This window comes from Falco biarmicus, chromosome 1 (assembly GCF_023638135.1).
Source record: "Falco biarmicus isolate bFalBia1 chromosome 1, bFalBia1.pri, whole genome shotgun sequence".
Lineage (NCBI taxonomy): Eukaryota > Metazoa > Chordata > Aves > Falconiformes > Falconidae > Falco > Falco biarmicus.
Genome location: NC_079288.1, coordinates 49,432,537 through 49,456,319, shown reverse-complemented (window position 1 = coordinate 49,456,319; position 23,783 = coordinate 49,432,537). Strand labels below are relative to the sequence as shown.

At 38.5% G+C, this 23,783-nt stretch overlaps 1 protein-coding gene and 1 non-coding gene across 2 annotated transcripts in view; one reads left to right on the top strand and one right to left on the bottom strand.

Moving 5' to 3' along the window:
- Positions 1-23,783, bottom strand: part of LOC130143713 (protocadherin-23-like) — a 72,961-nt gene that overhangs the window by 5,540 nt on the left and 43,638 nt on the right. The window contains exons 11-19 of the mRNA XM_056326567.1: positions 21,726-21,860; positions 21,296-21,505; positions 19,192-20,043; positions 13,220-13,330; positions 10,456-10,667; positions 8,803-8,954; positions 5,809-5,939; positions 4,073-4,359; positions 565-703 (exon numbers count right to left, since the gene is read on the bottom strand). Of these exons, the coding sequence (XP_056182542.1) occupies positions 565-703; positions 4,073-4,359; positions 5,809-5,939; positions 8,803-8,954; positions 10,456-10,667; positions 13,220-13,330; positions 19,192-20,043; positions 21,296-21,505; positions 21,726-21,860 (2,229 nt within the window). The remainder of the gene's footprint in view (positions 1-564; positions 704-4,072; positions 4,360-5,808; positions 5,940-8,802; positions 8,955-10,455; positions 10,668-13,219; positions 13,331-19,191; positions 20,044-21,295; positions 21,506-21,725; positions 21,861-23,783) is intronic.
- Positions 2,495-2,601, top strand: LOC130143965 (U6 spliceosomal RNA). The gene has a single exon (XR_008819950.1). It is a non-coding gene; the product is annotated as a U6 spliceosomal RNA (small nuclear RNA).

Genomic DNA, 23,783 nt, shown 5'->3' with positions numbered 1-23,783 from the left:
AGAGACACAATTTTCCACCTCCCAGAGTGTTACAACATTAGGCCAGAAAAATTTAAATTGGTGTATATTTTAACTATTGAAGAAAATTAGGTATTTTGGAGATACACATGTACTTCCATGTTCTCAGTTTAGAAAACTCCTAAAGTTTTCTAAAGAAGCAATCTTAAATACATACTGCCCAAACCCCATTATGACAGTTTCAACTTGTACTGAAAAATAGTAATTACGAACTGAAATTGAGTGAAATCTAATACATCAGCTGAAATGTTACGAATCAATGCAAAACATGCAGCAACTTTTCTATCAAATTACATCAGAAGAATAGCACCTACAGGACGCTGTGACTAGCTGCCTCATGCATGGTTCAGGAACAAACAGAGAACTCTAGTTTTTGATGCGATCAGTTCTTCATCAATAAGCAGTTTAGCAAAAACATATGGTGGACTTTGACCACCAAAGATTTCCAGAACTCAAGTGATCACTGGCAACAGGTAAGGAAGTGCAATAGGACTCTTCCATTTACATTGAAAAAACTGAAATAATAAATTGTGCTTACAGACTCACCATTCTTGTGATTAATAGCAAACCCCTCAGCAGAAGAGAGGATTTTGTAGGAAATTATTCCATTATGCTCTGAATCCCTATCCACAGCAGAGACTGTCAGAACAGTGGCATCCATAGAAATGAGCTCTGGCAAACTCACCTGACATAGAAAGCAAAATTATATTTTTTACAGAGCTTAAGAAAAGGTTTTGAAAATTAAACACACAATTTTCTTCATTTACTCTTAGTGGAAAAAACAAACACAGTTTTCAGCATTAAAAAAGTTTCACCTACTCATTTTCTTCTGGGACAAAACTAAAGAGTTGAGATATTGAAAACAATGCACACAATACAGCCAAAATTTATAGTAAACTTCAAATGGTAGTAAAATCTGTCTAGTTCTAGTTCATGATGATGATGAGTTCAGAGAATCACTGAATCTCTTTTTTCACCAACTAACGGAAGGAATATCTACAATGGACTGCACTTAAAATTGGATTTTCTCCCTGCTTTCAGAAACACCTTGATTTTCATACCTGGAATACAGTCTGCAGTCCCTGCCTGGAGTGTATGATTGACCATTAAAAAATAAATAAATACATGTACCCAGAAAATTCCACAACCAGAGCACTTAATCATCACTGGAGTATTGCTAGAATTTAGTTTTTTAAAATGCTCCCTTCTTCCTTCATATGTTCTAAGCCAAGAAAGTCCTTTCCCTTCTTAAGAGCTTCCATTATTTCAAGTCCAGACACAGCACTTTTGTGACCAAAGTTTCCTTCCACCTTATAAATCCAATTTCAAATTAACAGTATGATACAGCAGCTACCTTTGATGTACCTTCAACTGTTAGTTTAAATCATTTTAACAGAGAGATTATATGCATATAATAGCCATATATATGAAACTATATTTGAAAAGTATAAATATGAAAACACTTGAAAGAACAATAAAAGGGTAAAAGTCACAGAATGATGAATAGAGAATTATACGTATCACCAACTGAAAAGAAGCAGTGCATCTTACTGTCCAACCAACACATAAAACATCAGGATTGTGGAGAGAGAAGCTCACTTGTTTATGCTCGCATAGCCAACAGAGCTACGCTGGTTTGCATCAGTTAATAACCCTGCCTGCAACATCTGCTCCAATCTACAAAAAAAAAATATCCTAGCACTTGCACAAGCAAGTACTTGCCTAAACTATTCTCCAAAATCAGACACATATGAGGGTTGAGGAAAACTTAAGGCAAAGTCTAAAAATCACTTGAGCTTTAGTGGTGCTTTTTTTATTTCCCCCCCATTCCAGAATTTAGACTTGTAAATGGCCAATTTTCACAAATCCTGACAACTCAGGCACCTGCATATTTCACAGGTATCTACAGTCTGTCCCATAGTTACCTAAAACTGCTGCACCTGCTCAGAGGTTGATATGTCACCTTTACTCAGACAAGTGTTTAGATCTACACCTTGACTGAAGATTTTTAAAAGAAGCATTTTTAAATCCAAGTCTTCTGTGGTGCCTCATATTCTTGGCTCTGAGCACATCCACCACACACAAAAAGCACCAACCCAAGCAGACAGCTCAGCTCACAGGATTGCAGAACGGCGGAGGCTGATGGGCACCTCTGGGGGTTACCTTGTCCTGGCTCTGAGCCGGGTCACCTAGAGCAGGGTACCTGCCCATGGATATAGTTAAGTTTTTAGTATCTTCAGGGATGGAGACTCCAGAACCTCTCTGGGCAACCTGGGCCAGTATTTGGTACACAGATTGGCAGCCTTAGTGCAGCCGACCTTCACCTGGAGCTCCAGGCTTTGTCTCTCTCCCACCCCAACCTTAACTCCAAGCCATGACAGGTGCTGATGCTCAGCCCAAGCCCCACGGCCTGAGGGCTGATGAAGTCACAGCAAACCCCTTTCAACAGGCTCCGTCGAGAGCTCTGTACGATACTGTGCTCACTTTGGCAGCACATATCCTAAAATCCGAATGATACAGAGAAGATTAGCACGGCCCCTGTGCAAGGATGACATGCAAATTCATGAAGCGTTCCAGATTTTCTTAAAGATCTGGGGGTGCTGGCTGGCAGCAGGCTCAGCACGGGTCAGCAGCACGCCCGGACAGCCAAGGGGGCAACCCACATCCTGGGGGGCATCCCAGTATAACCAGCTGGTCAGCAGAGGGGATTATCCCACTGTATTCAGCACCGGTGCGGCCAGACCTTGAACACTGTGTCCAGTTCGGGGCCTTGACATTTAAGAAGGATGTTCAGGTCTTCAAATGTGTCCAGAATATGTCACCAGCAACAAAGCTGGTGGAAGGGCTGGAAGGAATGTCCCATGGGGAGGAGCTGAGGACTTTGGGCTTGTCTAGATGGGAGAGGAGGCGTCTGAGGGGCGACCTCGTTGCTCTCTGCAGCTCCCTGAGGAGGGGAGGTAGAGAGGGGAGGTGCTGAGCTCTTCCCCCTGGTATCCAGTGACTTGTGAGAGTGGTTCAAAGCTGCACCAGGGGAGGTTTATACTGGACACCAGGAAGCACTCCTATACCAAGAGGGTGGTCAAGCGCTGCAAAAGGCTTCCTAGAGAGGTGGTCGATGCCCCAGGCCTGTCGGTGTTTAAGAGGCATTTGGACAGTGCCCTTAGCAACATGCTTTAACTTTTGGTCAGCCCTGAATTGGTCAGGCAGTTGGACTAGATAATCATTGTTTATTACTACAACAATTATTACCACATTACATGTAGTAATAATTGTCCCTTCCAACTGAAATAGTCTAGTCTATTTTATACGTGCTCTAATACCTTTGATCATCTTAGCGGCCCGTAGTTGTCCATAGTTGCTAAAGCAGCTTTGTTTCAAAATACTGTTGGAAAACTTACATCTACAACAGCCTAGCAGTCCAATTGCTTGTCCAGAAGCCCAATAGCTGAGCTGTATGTCCTCCTCAGTCTAGCAGGGGATGCTGGGGAGGTCAAACATGTATACCTTACTTCCTTCTATGACCGCCACTGCTGTAAGGCAGGGTTACACATTACAAACTATATGTGCGTAACCTACCATACGGGCATTTGCTGCACCTCTGTGGTGCTGTGTAACTGAAAATGAAAAAAAATCATGCCATAGTAACAGGGCCAGAATAAACATACAACTTGTTCACCGTTGTCTCAGGAGGAGGAAGTTCTGAACACCGGACCCTGCTCCTCAGACCGGTCTGGATTATATCTGGTAACGCCCAGTGATGAATGCATGGTGTGTGGAGCACAGCTAGCATTCACACCACTTTCCCCCTGAAGTCAGGAATCACAAACATGAAAACTGAACAATTCCTTCAGTCCTTTTTAGCAGAATTCCTACAAAGGGGCTGGGGTTTCACCAGAAGAGCTCTGCTTTGTTTCTGCTCAGTCATAGTTTGCAGAGACCTTCCCTCCCACTGCTCACATGCATTTTTAAGACAAATATAAACAAGCACTCCTACTATTTATCATCATATATGGAAAGACATCACATGTTTGCTGTCCATTTGCTATGTTCCCACCTGATACGAATCCCGAGTAAACACTGGTGGGTTATCATTAACGTCCAAAACAAGGATGGTGAGTTCTGCTTCTGTTTGATGTACAGAATCTGAAACTACAATTCTCAGCTTATGCACAGCAGTTTCTTCAAAATCTAATGGTTCCACCACAGTGACTACACCAGTGTGTTGATCGATGGCAAATTTCATTCCAGGACTATTATCATAAGTAAAACCAAACTGAAGTGCTGGCCTGGAGTCCGCATCACTTGCTGACACTCGAGTCACTATAAAGCCAGGCAGGGCACCTGAAACAATAATTTTCAGAATAAGTCATAGCTAAAATATGATGTTATAATTTCTGAAGATTTTGCCAATTTCCCAATATTGAATCTCAGTTTTTGGTGTATTTTGACTTCCTGTTTCAGAATAAAAGCAATGTCCGTAAACGCTACAGAAACAGTAGTGGATTTCTTCAAATGCATCTGCTTTATCCCAGTTTTAATTTCAGTTTCCTTTAGACCTTCCCAGATCCAGTGTAGCCTTAACTGTTTTTTTAGGAGGAACAGGAATTTCCATTATTTTCCCCAAGCATTTATTGAGTATTGTCACAGACTTCCACAAGAATATTTAACTGAGGCATCAGAGTCCCCATGTCTGTGTAGAACGAATGAATGCAATTCTGAAGCTTTTCCAAAGGAGGCCACTAGAGAGAAATGAGACCTCCAGCTAAACTTATGTAGCACAAAAGTCTTAAGAGCTCAAGGTATAGCCCTATGAGATTGAGAAACTGGATACAGAGAGCTTTTGCATTGTGCTAGATTCACATGGGATTGCAAACTGAACCTATTAGTAATCACCTAACAAAGCCTAGAGCTAACAGAAAGCAAAACATTTCCTATTTGCACACCTGGGGAATTAAGCCTCAAAAACACTGTGCAGTGTCCTAAAGCAAGTGTTCTTAAACAAAATACAAAATCTAAATAAGTAGCCAGTAGTTTACAGCTGCTGGGCATCCATGATTCCCATACCTCTCATTACCATTGGGAGCTAAATATAAGACAGGCTAAAAAATATCACTAAGAAAGACAGCCTTGATATTTTTTGTTAACAGGAGTACTGGAATTTCAGCACCTAAATCTTCATAAATTTCCAGCTGTGTATCTTAATGCATCACAAGTACATGTATTTTCAGATGCTGGGCTTAAGACTCAAGGTCTGCAAATGCTGAACTAATGTCACACAACATGCCAGATGTATGCTGGGATGAGAACTCAGGAGGGTCCTGGGTCATCCTCTTCATGATCTTCAACTGCATCAAGCTATACAGCATTTTAATGCTTCAATCAAATTTACAGAAATTATTCTTTCATCACATGAAGTTCAAAATGTCTAATTTCTGGCAATGCTGGTTTTAACACCAAGTATTTTTATTGGAGAAAAGCAGAAATTGAAGACATCTGAAGAATATGACACTGCAGTCCAAAATGAACAGATTACAGATGTATTTTTGCAGAGTTTGTTTTTTTCTTTCTGAATTGCCTATGGTTTTATTCCAAACTATTCTTAAAAACAATGTCTGAAGATTAAGAATAATGCCTCTGAAACAAAAGCAGATCACAATTTACTTTGATATTTCAGTATTAATACAATCCATTATCCTTTTTAGTACAGGTGCTTAGTTACACAAATCACCAAAAGCATCGTTGTCTGACAAATCCAGTTTTACGATAACATTGCTGTACTATCACACTTACTTTCTAGGACCTCCACTTCACCTAGTGGTTGGAGAACTGGAGCATTGTCATTAACATCTAACACTTGTATCCTCACAATACTTGTGGCAGAAAGTCTGGGGTTTCCTTTATCAGCAGCTTGTACAACTAACCTACAATTAAAGGAAGCAGTAGTTGTCACTATTGGTCAGAAATCACTGAATTATCTACCAGTGGTATAAGCAGGGGGAAAATCACAAATGAAAATATTAGCCCTTTCTGCTCCTCATTTCAAGTCTTAAATTCCATCTTTCTTTCTATAAGATTGACTGTCTGGAGGGTGTGTGTGTGTCTTGCAGGAAAAATGTCTAGGAGATTTTAGGTGGCAGAAACGTAAAAAAATCACAGAAAAGGAAGCATTAATCTATTCATTTCACCCGATTTCATACCAAACACAGGTGGTTAAACAAGCTAGCAAGACTTTCAAAAAAAGACACATTTCTCCAGCTGGTAATTCAGAGGAGGAATTAAAACTTAGGTACTAAATTGTCCTTTGGAGGAACCTCATTGTTCAGAAAGGGACAACAGGAATGTGAAAATCGGGTTATATGAAAGCATTCAAAGTAATATTCAGCCAAAATGTTTGCAGAGACCTAGAATAGCCCCTCCAGTATATTATGAATGTAAGCGATAAAGTGAAAAACCTGAATACATGCACCAATTGACAATAGCAAAGTTATCACTGATCTTAGTGGGACCAGAATCTCACCGTCAGACTGAGAGTTTGCCTGTAGGCTTCCATTTTACACCTGCATAAGGATACGTAGTAGATTCTGCTAACAACCTTTTGATTTCCACAAACAACACGGCAAAGACGACAGTACATAACGATGTGATAAACATGGATAAAAGGATGTTCACCGTCTCTGGCAACTAGTTTCTGAACAACAGTGCAGATGTTTATTGTAAGCAAAGATTATCTGGAAAATTTCACTACTCCTCAATACTACAAATTATCCAGAAGGGAATTCAAAATTAAATCTAACTCGATAGGTGCTCTAAAAAACAGGAGCAGACAAAAAACCAAACCAAGCTATGCAAAAGGATATACAAGGCAGAGTCTGGCATCTCAATTAAATGTTTTGTGTATTAACAACTGTTTGCATGGTGCATCATATTTTCTGTCTCCCTGTAGATCTTCTGAATGCTTTATTTCTCCCTCTTTCTGCTAAGTCACAGTTTCAAGTGTCGAAGAGATGTTACTCCCTAAATGTTCACATGTCAGTATGGAACACCAAGGCTGTGACTCAGGCTGCGGATTGCAGCACTTCCATTCCTGAACCACACCAGCTCTGCTCTGGGTGTCCTTGTGGTTTTTGACACTGACAGAACAACATAACTTGAATTGCAGGCTAGTATTCAATCAGTGACCATGTATAATTCCATATAGAAAGTGTGTTTTTTCTAGAATGAATATTGGTAAGGTATACATATGGAAATATTTTACTAAAAATAATCACTTTCTAAGGTTTCAGGAAAAAACTCTCATAAAAACATCTCAGCCAAGGTATTAAAATTAAGTTTCTGTCAACACTTCCATTATAACTCCTATTATAAGGGACTTAGAACTTCTGCAGATGAAAATGTTCAATTTAGATAAAATAAACAACTCCTTGAAAATTTGAAAGAACCAATGGTAACATTTTGAAATTAAACAGGAAAACAGTTTTGAAAGCTTCTTTTGCTATTCATTTTTCACTTCAAAATGTACAGATTAATAACTTATTAATAAAAAGGAATATGAAGCTTCACATTCCTCAAACCGGCAATTTGAAAGGCTAGAATTCCAATGTAAATACTGAAATAAAATAGGCTGCCCATTAAAGACAGATATGAAAATTATTGTGCTTACATGTTCAATGCTAAATCAACAGTACACATCCCTCCTTTGAAGGACTGATTTTAGGCATTCTTTTAAAGTATTAGTCACAAAAATTCTATTATGATATTTAAACAGCCAAAAATCAGAACTGATGTTTTTGATTCAGTGAAAAACTGAAAAAAAGAAACTCCAAATGAAGTATTCTGCATATTAAGTTAAAACAAAGTATTTCCTTTAGGATACTATTATCAAATTACACTGATACTTTAAAAAAATTATCACATTCTGTTGATTTTTGGATGTTTTTTTTTATTTTCTAAAAGTTATTCTGATTCATAAGAATTCTGAGAGTATGTTTAAAATTTTGAGGTCCCATAGGATAGGAAAGCTTGCAAATATTTTAACTGATGCCACAACCATATTAAAAAAAAAAGGGGGTGGGGGGGGTAATTTCCACTGACACACACAGAGAAATCTACTTTTTGTAGAGATTGCAGTACCTAAAATGGGTGTATTAATGAATCTCGATGTTTTCTCTTTAAGACATGATTTATTTGCTTTCTAATTCCAGTTATGGCATGACCTGTAAAGAAAAACTGTCATGTCCACTTGATCGTATCTACTCACAGTTTCTTGGAAAACAGGAAAAAACCTAATACTTAGTACAAGACAGCTTATAGATTGAAAAGGTTTACAGAAGCATCTTTATCAGGTTATGGAGAAGAAAATTTGAACTATATTCTAATTAAAGAACAGAATATGTCCCTATTTCACGGATTTGGCTTGAGTGTTTTCTCTGTGTCTACATATTTATAAAAAAACATTTCCAGAGAGGGAATGGCTGTACAGTTCTTAATAAACTAAAATCCAGGAACTATCATCATTCCTACAGTGAACCATCACACTCACTTAGATCAGTAAGTGTTGCCACAGATTAAACAAGACTGTATTTCTTCCCCTGAATTTGGGAAGTATGCAAGAACCCACAGTACAAATGGGCAGCTTTAGTCCCGTTCTCAACACTGTCTGGCTTGCACCCAGGCTCTGCGGGTAATGGATATCAACAGAAAACTATAAAATAAGTAACATGAGCGATTTCAAGTTAAACTGAACGAAAAGAACAATACATTTTTATAAAAAACTTGCATACAAACCTGTAAGATGAAGTATTTTCATGATCTAGGACTCTATTAGTTGCTAAAATCCCTCGTGCGGAATCAATTAGAAACGTTGCATTTTCATTACCAGATAAAATTGAGTATTCAGTTTCTCCATTCAGCCCACTGTCAAGGTCAGTTGCAAATACCTGTTTGGGAGCAAAACTGAGGCTTAATTCAAAATGGCAGAATGTGATTTCAGAGAGAAAAACCTTATACCAGAGTCATCTATTTCTGGTTACTTTCCTTTTGATTGCACAGATTTAAGGAAATAATCATAGGTCCCCAACATGAGTGTCACGTGAGGTCACAAAATCTGCTCATGAATTGCAATAGGATGCACCTGAATTCTTCCCCTGAGCAATTTGAAATTCAGCTACACAAAGCACTAGGACTGAAGGTAATCATTTTACACTGCTTATATTACTGTAATGTTACTGTTAGAATGCTTTCTCTGTTTAGTGCATAAAAACACACTTTCTCATGGGTCCAGGACTGGCCTTTAAAGTACTACTGCCATGCAAACAGACAAAGGATAAAATAATTAAACTATTACATTTTCAGAGCTTTCATGGAATGGTTCATTAATTACTTTTTAAAATACGAACCAGAAGATGTAAAAAGGGCAGAGGCAAGCTATAAAACCAACAGAATAAGTAACATTCAACAGCAGCGACCAGGTTTCTCGAAGACTCCTCTGACTCTTTGAAGAGTTGTCTTTGTATTTTCCTGGTTGCTGAACAAGCATTATAATGAGCATGGGATCCAAACCATCGCAGAGGCAACCAGTCAGATTGAATAAAGGAAACAGAACAGAATGTATTCTGTCATAAAATTTTGACTACACATCTGGGTTTACTGCCTTTTGATTTTTCTCCATTCCTGGACATATGTTTCTCTAAATACAATGTCCATCAGTTTCTAATCACTTTGGCCTGGAGGCATTTGTAGCTTTCCATTTATTTATTCTCTAGAGGAGGAATATCTTTAGTACCTAACATGACCCTCACTGTGACCTGACTTGCAATGCAAGAACATGCACTGAGGAAATTATGCGTTCTTCTAGTCCAATTGATGTCTTCTTTTGCTCTAATATGGCCAGCTGGAAACACTTTTGGAGAATGGATCCTTTCAGAGGAAGAAGTGTTTGCACATTTAAATTGAGACAAGCTGCTCTTTAGGCATCAGATTTTAAATTGAACACTTGGGTTTGACTCTACTAGTCTGATGAGTTGAAAGTATTCTTTTTATTGCTTCAGCCCTTTCAGTAGATGCATTAATGCAAGGCCCAGCCTATATTGTAACCAGAACCACAGCTCTGAATGGTATTTTTCAACTATTTGGAGTGAAACAGAAAAGAAAAAAAAAAAAAAAAAAGAAGAATTTAAAGTCCAGCTGCAAAAATATTAAGAAGATAAAGAATTCTCTTTCAAGTTAACAAACTTGAATGAAAGATCTGAAACATAGGCTAGAAAAAAAATCATTGAATAATTTAGATATTCAAGCAAATTGGTAGCAACTCCAAGAAACCCACTCAGTTTTTAGAGACAGTGGTCCACAACAGATCTAGCTGAAATGTAGGCATGAATGGATCAACCAAACTTCTTTTTAACTACAGCACTGGGCTTGGCAAGATAAATTTCCACTCACCTGTATGATGTCTGTTTTAGGACTCTGGCCTTCCCATACTGATGCTTTGTAATAGCTTTGCTCAAATTTTGGTACATTGTCATTCACATCTTGTATCAAAACCGTCACTCCACAGAGTGCTGAATTCAAGCTATTCTCAGCCAAAACGGAAAGATGTATTTTATTCTTAACTTCAAAATCAAGAAACTTTGGCTCTTTTACTGTGATTGCACCTGGTTTATTAAAATGAAAATAAAATCTGAATGTGACATACGTATTCAGGAAAAAAAATGCACAAATGCAGTTATCAAGTCCCTAACATATATCCTTGAACTCAAGGCAGAATTCTAGCAAGCTCTGCACCATGTCCTCCCTCTACCTAATATCACCCCCACATGCTAGTTACTGTACAAATCGTGGACAGCTAAGTTTTCACTGATCAACCATGTTGGCAATTTCCTAAAACAAGACCAATTGTAGAGCAACAGAGAGCAAGAACATGGCTGCATGATGTATGCTCCTTGATACACAACGTTGAGCTAGCTGTGTCTGAAGAGACTCTTGGCCCTCACCTGAAAATGGCAACATCTGGCCCTTCATCTATATCCAAATCAGGCAATAGTTCTATCAATTTCTGTATCTGTCTGACAGGCAAAATACAGAGCCTTTCTGATGCTGTGAGCAGCTCCCAACTGTTACTCTACCAAAAAAAAAAAAAAATCAGTGAAAATTATTGAGACTACAAGCACAGTTAGACATCTCCACATTAAACCTGAAACATCCTTGGAAATCCATGGTCATTGTTTTGATGTCCAGGTAATATAGCATTATACTAAAAATTCTTCACTGCATCTACACATCATACATACATAATTTCTAGTTAATTTCATCAGAATTCAAATTCAATTTTGCATGGATTTTCCAGTAATGATGCCAGGAATATCCATATCCCAAACCTGTAATAGCATAAGAACCCATCTACTATGGCTCTCCAAGCTAGTGGGGTTCAGTTCTCATTTTCTAAGCTAAGCAGCACCAACTTGTTTAATAATAATAAGATTGCTTATGCATCTGTCCAACGTTCAAGAACTGCGTGTTGAACATCAAGATTTCAGAGCTGGCAGGTAGTGTCTCTTCAGCACGACACTGAAAAATTACCACATTCTGTGTACAGAAAAAGCTAAATAGATAGCAGTAGAAGGAATACACTTCAAGATGGTAGAGAGTAACTGAAAGACTCTAGTGTGGAGTGGAGCAAATAATGAAGTTTGAGGTACACCAGCTAGGAGGAACAAGTGAAAGAACCAGATTTTCTCATTCTAGAGAAGCGCCCATGAGGAAGTAATAGGGTAACAGTCTTGAAATACATAAAGAACGGGGTTTGCCATTGTCTCATGTCTACCGTTACTAGTTTAAGTAGTAATAAGTTTAAATCCCTTCAAGAAACAATCAGGTAAGTATGAATAAAAGCTTTCCAACTGCCAAGACTTGTATGAACTATTAAGAGGGTTTGCCGAATCACTATCTCTGGAGGCTTTTAAGAACATGACAGACAAACTTCTGTCAAACTCCGGCACAACTGAGTTCCCTTCTGCGTCAGAGGACAGACTAGTTCATGGGTCACTTCCTAGTATACTTTATATGATTCTAGTATATAATAAATGGCCCTAGAATGGGAGAAAGTCTTCTCCAAAGTGGGGATAATTAACACCAGTGCTTGAAAAGACAAGTAGAGCAGACCTTTAGCTGTTTACAATACCTAAGATAGAATGGGCATAAATATAGCTTGAAGCACATCTGCTGTAGAAACAATGGGTAGAGAGTTACCGGTGTCAAAATTAAGCTAAGAACTGCTCTTAAAATGTCCTGAAAGGCTGCACTTCAATTAATGTCTTCTAAGAAACAGAAGAAAGGTTTCAGAAAAAAGGAAACAGAAGAAACCATAACGGTTCAAGTATCTCAAAAGATGACTTGTGACTTCCACTGCTACAAAAATTCCACTATTGTTTGTAAACAGAGTGCTTAGGAGACTCTTAAAAACATCACATAATAATTTTTCAGCCTGGCTTGATAAAAAAAGGAGGTGATATTGGAGAAGATTCACTTTCTTGGGGATAAACTTCTCTGGGTCTAAGATGTTCTTTAAGATTAATCTTTCTACCTTTATTTCAGTGAAATAAGGACTTGGAAATCAAGTGTATGGTCTTTAACTGCCCCTCATCTAAACAAAACAAAGCAATTTTAACTGTCCACCAGCATCAAACATGATAGCTTTACAGGATGCCTGGGGACATCAGAATAATCAGAGATTAAAGCCTCCAGGAACTCAGGGAGAAAGTAAATTGTTAAGAGTACAAACTATTCTTTTTTGCCTGAAGCAAAGAGCATTAAACTCAACAAGAGTCTAATGTCTCCTACATTTGGGGTGTTTTGGAGGATTATGTTTATTGAGTTTTGGAGCAACTTTATGATGAGAAACAAGACGGAGTCTCACCTTGGATCACAAAGCAGTAGTTTATCAACTCCCAATACCTGGTGATCAAAGTTAATCAGAACTGAACATTTTAAATAGGTATACTTGTGTTCAATTGTTTTCCAAATCAACTTACAATTGTGCAGGTCTCTTCATATCCCTGGTTTTACTAATGATTTATTCATTGTAACAGGAGAGTAATACTTTAAGATACCCCTGGTTCTTGCAGTAGGAACATGCTATGGTTTAGAGATCACACTCTCGAAGCGATAGACACAGACAATTGGGGGGAAAAACATAATCCAAATGTACCTGTAATGGGATGTATGGAGAATATGCTTTCCTTGTCACTGAAGATGCTGTATTTTATGTTTTCGCCTGTAAATTTTTGTTCATAAGCTTCTACAGTTAGAAGTGATGTACCTATGGAAGCAATAACACATTTTCATCATGTTCACTTTAGAAGGTTTTATTCTAAATTTATATTACTGTGATTAATAGAAGATGCAGAGCCAAATACCTATGTACTAGGTTAGGTGCTCATTTATGAATTAAAATAGTAGATAATAAAAGTAACTCCTCCATAACTTTCACTGCATTGCAACTTTACAGGCAAGGCACTGTCTACACATCTCTGCCCAGTAAATTGCTCATCTCATCACAACTTCATCACCTGCCTAAATAAAACAATGAGATTTAATTTTTTGTAATTGCAAACTCCCATGTACCACCAGAATTACCTCTTACCTGAAGTCATATGTATTCCTTTTATTCAGATTATGCTGTCTTTGGTCATTTAAATCTCACTTTTTCATTAATTCTTTTAAGGAAAACAGTCCTTTTTTTTGTTCATCATAGGAATGCATATTACCCCTGAATCACCATAAAGAGTTTATTTTTCCTTCATTTATCTGAATTCAATTTAGATTTTAATATTTTAAAATAAATATTCTTCAAAAATTTAATTATCAGTCTTTTGACAGAGAGAATGAAAAGGTGGAACTACATGCACAGCTATGTGTGACTTCAAGCAAAATCCAAATTCCATGAAAAAAGCAGTAATTTAATATAGAATGCAAGAGACATGAAATAAAAACCCTGTTTGAAATAGGATTAGAGGAAAAAAGTGGAACTGAATATATTATCCTGCTCAGCATCATCACATTTAACAAAAACGTAGCAAGTTTAAAAAGCATTATCAAGATTTTAAAATAATTATTACTTTCAAGTGATTTATTAAATTGTTTAGCACATGTGGAAATTTAATGGATTTTAATTATTTTAATTATAATTTATTCCATGCAACTGTGATGGAGTGAGGTTATTGTGCAACCTGAACTCCTCCAAACAGCATTACAGACAACTAGCTATTTCATCTGCTGTTCACACTCAGTGTCCTAGATGTCAGAGGAAAGGACTTTTATCTTTAGTATAAAAATGAGAGGAAATTTTGCTCTTAAGAAATGTAGCAAATATTTGTATTTCAGCGTTGTTCCTTATTAATTTCTAAAAATAGGAAATTTTAAGTGGTTTGGTATTTGCTCCTAAAGTCCGACTGTCAATAGCAAAAATATGCCAATTTTTGCTATTTAGTCAATATTTACTAGAAAATTTCTGGAATTGAGAGCCAACTGTCCAATAGGTAAAAGCTGATTTAACACTGCACTGGGGTTTTTTTTAGGAACTAGAACAGGGAGGGTTAGGTTGAATTTTCATCGCTGAGGAACTCTGATTTACTACAAAAGTCTGGAAGCAGAGTTAAAGGTAGGAAAAAAATTAAAAGTCCAAAGAAAATCACTATTTATATTCTAATGCTGTCAACAGACTTTTTGTTTGCTTGCATGTTTAAGAAGAAAAAACCTACCAGAAATAAAGTAGCAGCTTTTCTACTTGAATCTCTTTTTTCAGGGGCTAGAGGTTAATACGTTATTGCTCTCGCCCTCAAACCCTCATCATTTCAGTTTTGTATTTTTCACGTAGTTAAAATAATTTACAACTTATTTTTGCCAGTGAATACATTTCTTCTCTTTCTGATACCTTTCACAGAAAACGACTCCTTCAAACAGCAAAATTTTACAGTTCACTGTCAACACAATCTGAGCAAACTCTGTGGTCTGCCCTGTACAGGTAAACAGCAAACGACAGCACCGTCTGCTGGAGCTCGTGACTGCAAGTCCACATGATTCAAATACTGCTTCAAGCAGAAGACACAACAGGTAACACCTAACACGGAGCAAAAGAAGAGCAATGTGCCACACTAAAATGGCACAATGAGCATGAGATCAGCACTGAAGCAAGTGCAAGGAAGGAGGGAGGTCCGGACCGCAGCAGAAAGCAGAGAGGTTTGCTTGAAATACTATGCCATCAACTTCTGAATTAGTTAAGAATGTTAAAGGAAGTGAAGAGCGATGCAAATGTTTATATTTAGGGTTTTTTTCAGTTCAATCACAGACATCCTGATTGCATTTGAAAGTCTCTCAAACTGCTTTGAATAGCCTACACCAGCCTTCACCTTACGCCTACTGCCCTGGAACTGAAGCCCGGCAGTGTGGACAGCATCTGCCTACCTTGCCAGACAGGCTCAGAAAAATGCCCTGTACTCTGTGTTAGGACATAACAGACACCAGAACTGAGCTACGTATCACTATATCATCATTCTTCTTCTCTTTCCAGTATTCATTACAGCAGTCTCTTTTCCCCTTCTTTGTCATCTAACCCTGGTTCATGTTCGCCATTATTTCTTGAGACCTCTTAATGATGCATGGAAGAAAAAGCTAACTGAGCACAAAGAGTAGAAGAGGACTTTCAGAGTAAGAGGCTACATTTTTTTTAGACCCATTATGGAAAAAAATAGAAGATTCAACTAGTTTTACTGGTGAAACTGTCTCCAAGGAAGTGCTATGCAACCAACTGTTCCAGTGAAAGCTTGGTGAATAATAAAAGTTTCTTACCCTCTGGAGACTGCAGTGGCTTGTTTAGTTATTAACTGGCTTCTAAGTCTGTTGTAATACAGTTTATAATATTTAAAGACATTAAATATTCAATATTAAACAAAGCAGAAGAATGGGGGTTTGTGAAGGTCATCAAACTTGGAGGTCAAACACTTCAAGAAAATCTGACCACAAGGACCAATTCCTGAGGCACTCACCCAATTGACTGGTTCAGACTAAATTAAAACGAAGGACCCTTAGCTTTGGCTTTCATCGTTTATAGTATTCAGATTTTTTATTCTTTTTAAAATAAACTTAGAGTTTTCCCACTCTATTAGTTAAGGTAGAAATAAAATTAGGAGGAAAAGCCACATTTATTAATACCAGTTCTACAAATAATCAGTACGTAATGTAAATCTCCCCTGGACTGAATACACTGGTACCACTCATATTTGTAGGGGTCTCAGGATCACATATATCCTGTAAGCTAACTCCTGTGAGAGTTTTAATCATAATCATGCTTTTTTTCCCACTAAAATATTTGATATTTACTTATGCTTATATAAATAAGAAAATATTACACACAGAGCCAAAACAGTACTGGTATTTAGTAAAATCTCTCATGCTCTTAAAAGAATTTGATCTTCTTAGCAAATAGACTTATTAAATATACAAACTAACATTTTCGGATGTAACCCTCCTGTTTACCCTGAAGCTTTGTAAAATTTCCTTTAATCAAAACAAATTAAACTGAATCTTATTTATATTTTCTGTAGATTGAATGGGAGAACATGTGACTATGGCATTCTGATACCAGAGTTCCTTGAGGCATTTCCCTGATTTCAGGTTGGATTGTCTACCCTGACCCAGGAATGTATCGACACTTAGGAAAAATTAGGATGAGCTAAGTTTATCTATTGCCATAAAGCCCTGATTTTTATCTTATTTCTGTAAACCTAACAAAACTTACCTTCCCTTTTATTATTTTTTTCTTAATTAGAAAGAAACTTTAATGCAGGATTAATGCAGGTTAATCCCACGTCTCCTGAAAAGACTGAAACCCCCTGGATTTTAGTCAAAAAAATAGAAAAGTCAAAAAAAATGACACTACTCCCCTGGAAAGACCCACAAACAGGTTCTCGCAGCACTTTCTGCAAACACAAGCCTGCTGCAGCAATGAGAGAGAAAACTGAGAGCCTAGAGTTTGCCTCTGGAAACACCTGATCCCTCTGCTTTCCGGACACCTAGGAACGAGGGCCCCCCTCCCCCCGCCATACATCACCATAACTGATTCTCAGTGGACAGATCAATGAAGAGACAGAACATGAGAAATTAACACAGATTGCTGTGACATCCGAACTGTATGTTATGGAAAAAGCAATTCCCCCAGGGCACACTTTCCTTTGGGAAGTGACACACAATTAACTCCTGTGCAGTGCTGATTCCAGTAAAACAGGGCTTGGAGGCCTGGGGGTGCATGACTCACATTCACAGAAAAAAATCAATTTTAGGGTGTTCAAACCTACTTGTATTTCCTGGACAATTTCATGGAATAAAATGCATTTTTTTAAATGTCAGGACAAATATGTTTAGGGATTTTTATTTTTTGCATTTTTGCATTTGTAATGGAAGCAATAAAAGAAGCATAGGTTAAAAAAAAAAAAAAAAGAAAGAAAAAGAACACTAACAAACTTCTTATCTCAAAGGTTCCATACTCAAGAGTGCTCAGTACGGAATGAAAGTTAAATAAATGCTCCTCTGCCTGAGCAGACCTGAACCTACACCTTTCCTATTTCAGGAGAGTGTTTTAACCACCAAGCTACTGCATGTTCCATGCCTTCCTGTTGGAAGCCTTCCACTTTTTCCAGAATCCTACATGCTTTTTGGCAGACATTGAGAGCGCTAGACAGATGCTCTAACTTGGTGGTTTGATGTCTCATCACGACTTTTTAAAAAGAGCCTGAAAGTAAAATATTTCATCTACGCTTTAAAAAAAAAGTCACTTAAAAAAAAAAAATCACCTTATTGCCTAGTTTTGATCTGTTAATTGAAACATCAGTAATGCTCACAGCATTATCTTTATCTTAAAACACACTGCTGAAAATTTGGCTTGTAGTCCCGAACAGGCACAGAGAAAGGAATGGCTGAGTAACCACAGCAGTAATTACTGCAACAGCTATTTTCACCCTTCATTCTCTGTTCTGTTTGCAATTAGGCAAGAATATTGACTGGTTTTCCAAAATTATTAACACATTTCTTTTTTACTGATTCCTAATCAAATATATAGGCTGTTACTCAAGATCTAAGAATTCACTAGTCTCACAATACCCTTAGGATATAAAGGAATATTGCTTTCATTTTACTGAGGGAAATTTGAACTATAAAGAGGATAAATTACTTGTTCAAGGTGACCCTCGTGAGGCAGTATTTGAATCAAGAATATAGTGCACGTCAGGTATCTAAATACATCTGGTCAATTGTACAGTGGGATTTGTGGGCAGAAAAACGGGGAAGGCACTCCTTTCTGCCCCTCATTAGAATGAGCCCATCCCCTGAAGTCGAAAAAGGTACTTGCCATATCTAACTGGCAGGGGGCATAACTACAAATATTTTCTGAATGACAAAAATTAGAGCAGTAATTCTGATCATCATACAGAAGAAAAATACAACAAATCTGTAAGCACTTTGTGATTGAGGCTGGTTTGTCTATAGGCAGCATTCAATAGCACAGGATCTATGCAGAGATACACCGTAGAAGCCTGAGTGACAATGTGCCACAGCCTCCAAACTCCTCTCTCCCTCACCCCAATCCCAACCCCCCATTCTCCTTCTTGAAAGTCCAAATCTTCAGCAAGGTTTTGTAGTAGCTTCCAGAGATACTCTATTTCATGAAGGGTTTTTTGCAAAAAAACAAGAAAAGTTGTGTCGCAACTGGTTCACACCACTCACATCATCTGAGCTTGTGTGCACTGACAAGTGAGGCGAGTAAATGCTGTTCACCCATCATTAAAGTCATTTTGCTAAAAGAGTGAACCCACTGATGCTCAGCGCTTCCCAGGCTGAGGGATAGAAACACACCAGGTCTGACAAGGTAACTTTATGTTTCATGTGAGCATCACTATTGTACATGGGCAGCAAACACAAAAGCCAGACGACGCCTCCAACTAACAGACCATGTTTCTTTTTCATGCTGGTGTACTGGAAAAGGACAGATGAGTATTTGCTACACCCAGATAAACCTTTCCATGCTGTTGCACGGGAAAAAGGTTTCCCTATACTATTCATTACAACTACCATTCCAAAAGGAGGGGAGGGTGGCAACCGCAAGAACACAAATTGGGGTTTGATGCCCACCTGCTGCACTGTTCTCTGGCATGCTTGCTTCATACAGGCTACGGCTGAATGAAATCTCCTCCTCTTCTTCCGTAAAAATAATGACCATAGCTGTGGCTGTCCGAGGTGAGATACCTTGATCTGAAGCCACCACTAGCAGCTGGGTGCTGAAGTCCTTGGAAGCCAAGGGTGCCTGAAGAATGATGTCACCTGTCTTTGCATCGATCTGAAATACGGTTTCTGCTATCAAACTAAAACCGACAGTTCCGTTTGATCCCAGGTCCATGTCCTCTGCTCTCACAGTGGCTACTGTCTCATTCACAGAGGTTTCAGCAGGCACAAAGGCCCTGATAGGGTTCTGCAAAAAAACAGGATCATTGTCATTGACATCCTCAATGTGCACCACAACACTGACAGTAGTGCTTCTTGGCAAATAGATGCTAGAGTCACTTGCTACAGCCCTAAATGCGTACTGGGATCTGGTCTCCCGGTCCAGTGCCTTTGTAGTAACTATAGACCCCGTTACACTGTTGATAGCGAATGCTCCAAAGGTGTTGTCAACAAGGGAGTACGTAACTTCGCCATTCAGGCCATCATCTTCGTCAGAAGCAAAGAGGTCGAGGATGGCTGAGCCTTCCTCTAGGTCTTCTCTCACAGAGATTTGATACTGGGTCTTTGCAAACAATGGGTTGTGGTCATTTTCATCCAAGACCGTTAGGTAGAGCTGTGCAGTGGAGCTTCTCGACGGGCTGCCTAGGTCACGGCACTCAATTACAAGAGTGAAATTGCTGACGTCTTCTCTGTCTAAGCTACGAGTGACCAGCAGCTTTCCTGAAGTGTTATTTAGTGTGAAGTATTCTCCAACATTTCCACCTTTCAAATACATAAAAAATAACATGATCACAAACAATCGCTTTCTAAAAAAGAATCCCTTGTGAATACCACTATGGTAATTGCAATAACATGATCCAATTGCTCATACAGCTGGTGCGCTTATGTGCTTTTCACATATTTTATTCTCCTTATATGAATTAAAACCTGCATTTCATTTAAATCAGTGGGTGGCAATGACAGTAAATACAGAATGTCATATCAATTTACAGAGTGGCTATTTTGCCAGATGCATGTCTTTTTTCCCAAAGCAGCACACCTTATAAAATCTCCTGCAACTTCGCTGCTGCATGAAGTGACCTCTTCCCAACCTTTGTTACAAATTCCAGAAACCTATAAAGCATTGCTGACAATTGTAATTACTTGCTCCTTGTTCTCTTCTACAAGCCTGTCTCTTGGAAGCGAATAGTTGTATAAGGTCTTGATTTGGAGGGCATGGGGACGGGGAGGTAAATATGAAGCAGTCAATAGAAAAGTCAGCATTTTAGTAACTGTGAATGGCATATATACTTTATAACATGTAGAAAAATCAAAGGTAATTAAATTAAAGATCATAAAAGATCGTGAAATTAAACCCAAGAAAACATAAAGGAATTCAGAACTGTTTCTTCAAAAGGAAAACGTGTTGGCTGTTACCACAGTAGCTATCTGCCTACGTTTGAGCTATTGTTGAGAGCCGCAAACCAAAGCAAGGACAGCAAATCAGTATTTGTGCAAAGTATTACAGGAGGCTTTGAACAGCTGTAGAGCTTACACTGGCATAGTGGACACGGGGGGAGTTTGGCAATATGAAACCCAAGTACGACACTACTAATTGCTGGGTGAAAGAAACTCTCACGAAATAAAATCAAATAAATAAAATTAATTAAATCAAATTAGATTAATTCTTGTGCTTATTTGCAATGGTATATTTACATGCAGAACTTCCACAACTGTAACAAAAAGGACAAAATTATGCCTTCATGATTAATGCCTGCTTCTAGCATTTGGTAGTTTTTTTTCTTTTCTGTACTATTTCAAATCCAGAAAGCAGATTGAAACTGTGCCTGGAAAGTGCTTATTAATGCTGACAAAGGGGTGAAAGATCTTTTATTTTTTCCCCACACGGAAGTAGCACATGGACAAGATGGGAGCCAGGGAGGCCTGGTAAAATCAAGACTAGTCTAAAACTTCAATACTGCTGTTTATATATTTCCTGATTTATGCTAACAAAAGTGATGGAGTGTAAACTTACCGATTATTTTGTATCTTAGAGCTCCATTATTGCCAGCATCCAAGTCCATAGCCCGGGTAATGTAAATGACAGAAGGCTGTTGGTTCTCTGGAATATGGATCTCAGAGGTGGGAAGAAGAAATATGGGAGAGTGATCATTTTCATCCAGGACCCTGCAGATAACTGTCACCGTGCTTGACAGCAATGGGGTTCCACTATCTCGAACCAAAACTAAGATTAATAAAAATAAAGCAAATTTTATACCGTGGTTATGGCTGCAACAATAGATGTTCCTTAATAACAGCAGAACAGGAAAGTCATTTGTGCTATGCAAAAAGCACATGCTCTTCTGTACCCGAAAATCTTACCACTTCCATCTAATTCAGCCGTCATCAAAAAAGGTAACACCACATCCATTCTCACTTCCAGTTTTACAGGCACTCATAGTTACCTTTAATACTGAAAACCTCCTGGGTTTCCCTGTCCAGTGATGCAGCTGTTACGAGTTCTCCACTGTCCGAGTTCATCTTGAATTTCTCATAACCAGCTCCTGGTACAATTTCATACCGAAGCAAGGAATTCAGTCCTTAAAAGCAAAATGAAAGTCAGTAAAACACAGCCACTGTCCTCACATTCAGGTCTTCAGATTTTTCTTTTTCTTCTCCCCCTCCCCAGGAAATGGGTTATGGGTGAAATTACTATTTTTAGTGCAGTGAGTAATTGCTTCTTCACTAACACAAAAGGGCTAAATTCAAAATCTGGATCTTCAAAATCCTTGTCCAGATGCTGCTTTGTGTCTGACTTTTCCAGCCACTCAAAGCGACCCCAGAAACATTTCTAGGCACTCAGGGCATCTCTCCAAAAAAGCTGACTTATCAACATTGTGCAAGACAGCATTAATTTAGACCACGGGATCCATGCATTTGTCTTCTGCTCCCCCAGAGGTAGGTAGTTTACTTCTCCACAGGCTGTCATGCAGAGTACTAGAGGCTGCCCTGGCACCTCTGGCTCTCCCCTCGGAGCCAATGCAAGGATCTCTATACAGTAAGACACTGAAAAGTAGAAACAGAGAAAACATCCACTTCTTGGCATGCCCACCAGTTCTAAATATCCGTAACACCGAGCAGGCAGTTTCTCAAGTCACAGCAGGACTCACAGGGTAGCCATCTCCTAGTCGTCTTCAACAGAAAAGCCAACTTGGTGGGCATTCCTACAGCTCATCTCAAGCCTTTCGGGTGGCTCCCACTTGTAGCCAGTCTCCAAACGATACTCTTGGTTTTATAATGCTGTGCAGGATTTCCTGAAGGGAAGATGAAACAGTTTCCTTCCCTCCAAGTTTGTCTGAATGTCAATTCCATTCAGTTTCTTATCAGACCTACCATTTGTATATAGTACAGGGATATTAGCCTTCCTGTCTTTCTCTAGGAAACCAAACAGACTTTTAGAAACCTTTCTTCCAAAGTTGCCCACCTGAGTTGAAAAAGAAATGTGACTCCACATTCTTAACTAATGTGGTTATAAAATAATTTCTTCCATATTTCTTCTAGTTTCAACCCCCTCATGAGGAAAGTGTAGTATCGTCTTCATCACGTTTATATTGTTAACTGTAAGGAGTTTAATCCTACATAATATTTGAAGGGCTTGTACTATTGTGTTAATTTTGGGGTTGGTTTTTTTTTCCCAATTTTTCTAAGTTTCATTCTGTGGTTTTCCAACCAACAATTAGTCTTTTAATAAGGTAGGGACAGTTGGTGCACCTGGAAAACTGCAGCACTCCTAGTCATAGGAAAACTGCTATTCAGAGTCAAAACTGCCCGCCTGTTCTCATCTGCTGCAGTCAAAACCAGGACAATCTGCAGTGGAGTTGATGGCAAAACACTGGTGTGAGAGAAGAAACAGAGCCTACAGTTTTTAACATCCATGACTTCGTTTGCCTTTGAATAGTTTTGCTAAACAGTTGACAACACTACTGAAATTTGATTAAGAGAATTATTACCATAAATGCATTTGCACCTAAACTAAGTCAAGGAACGGATACATTCATACAACGTACAGCAGAAGGAAAAATGAGTTACGGAATCCTTCCAGCTTTGTGGAAGAAAGGAGAAAAATCACAGTAGTAAGGACAATCAAGGAGAACGTCTTGAAAGTTTTAAGTTTACCAACACACATTATCTGATCTGTCCATACCAGATACCATTCAACTACATTTAAACAGATATTCATAGCTCTGCCTGCATTTATCTATCCTTAATTACCAATATGCTAAAGATGGAAAAAATGATACTAAAGGGCTGGTATTAACTACTGGCCTTTGGTCTCTTGCCACTGAACTGCTTCAACCGTGTGTGTGCCTTCACTGGCATATTTCACAACAGACATGATTTACAGACAGTGCTGAAAAAACACAGGTACCATCCAAGTTGACTATTCACACACTGTTGAAATTAAAACTTTTAATTAAGGACACAGATACCTGACACCTTAATTACAGTTATTTACCAAGCAC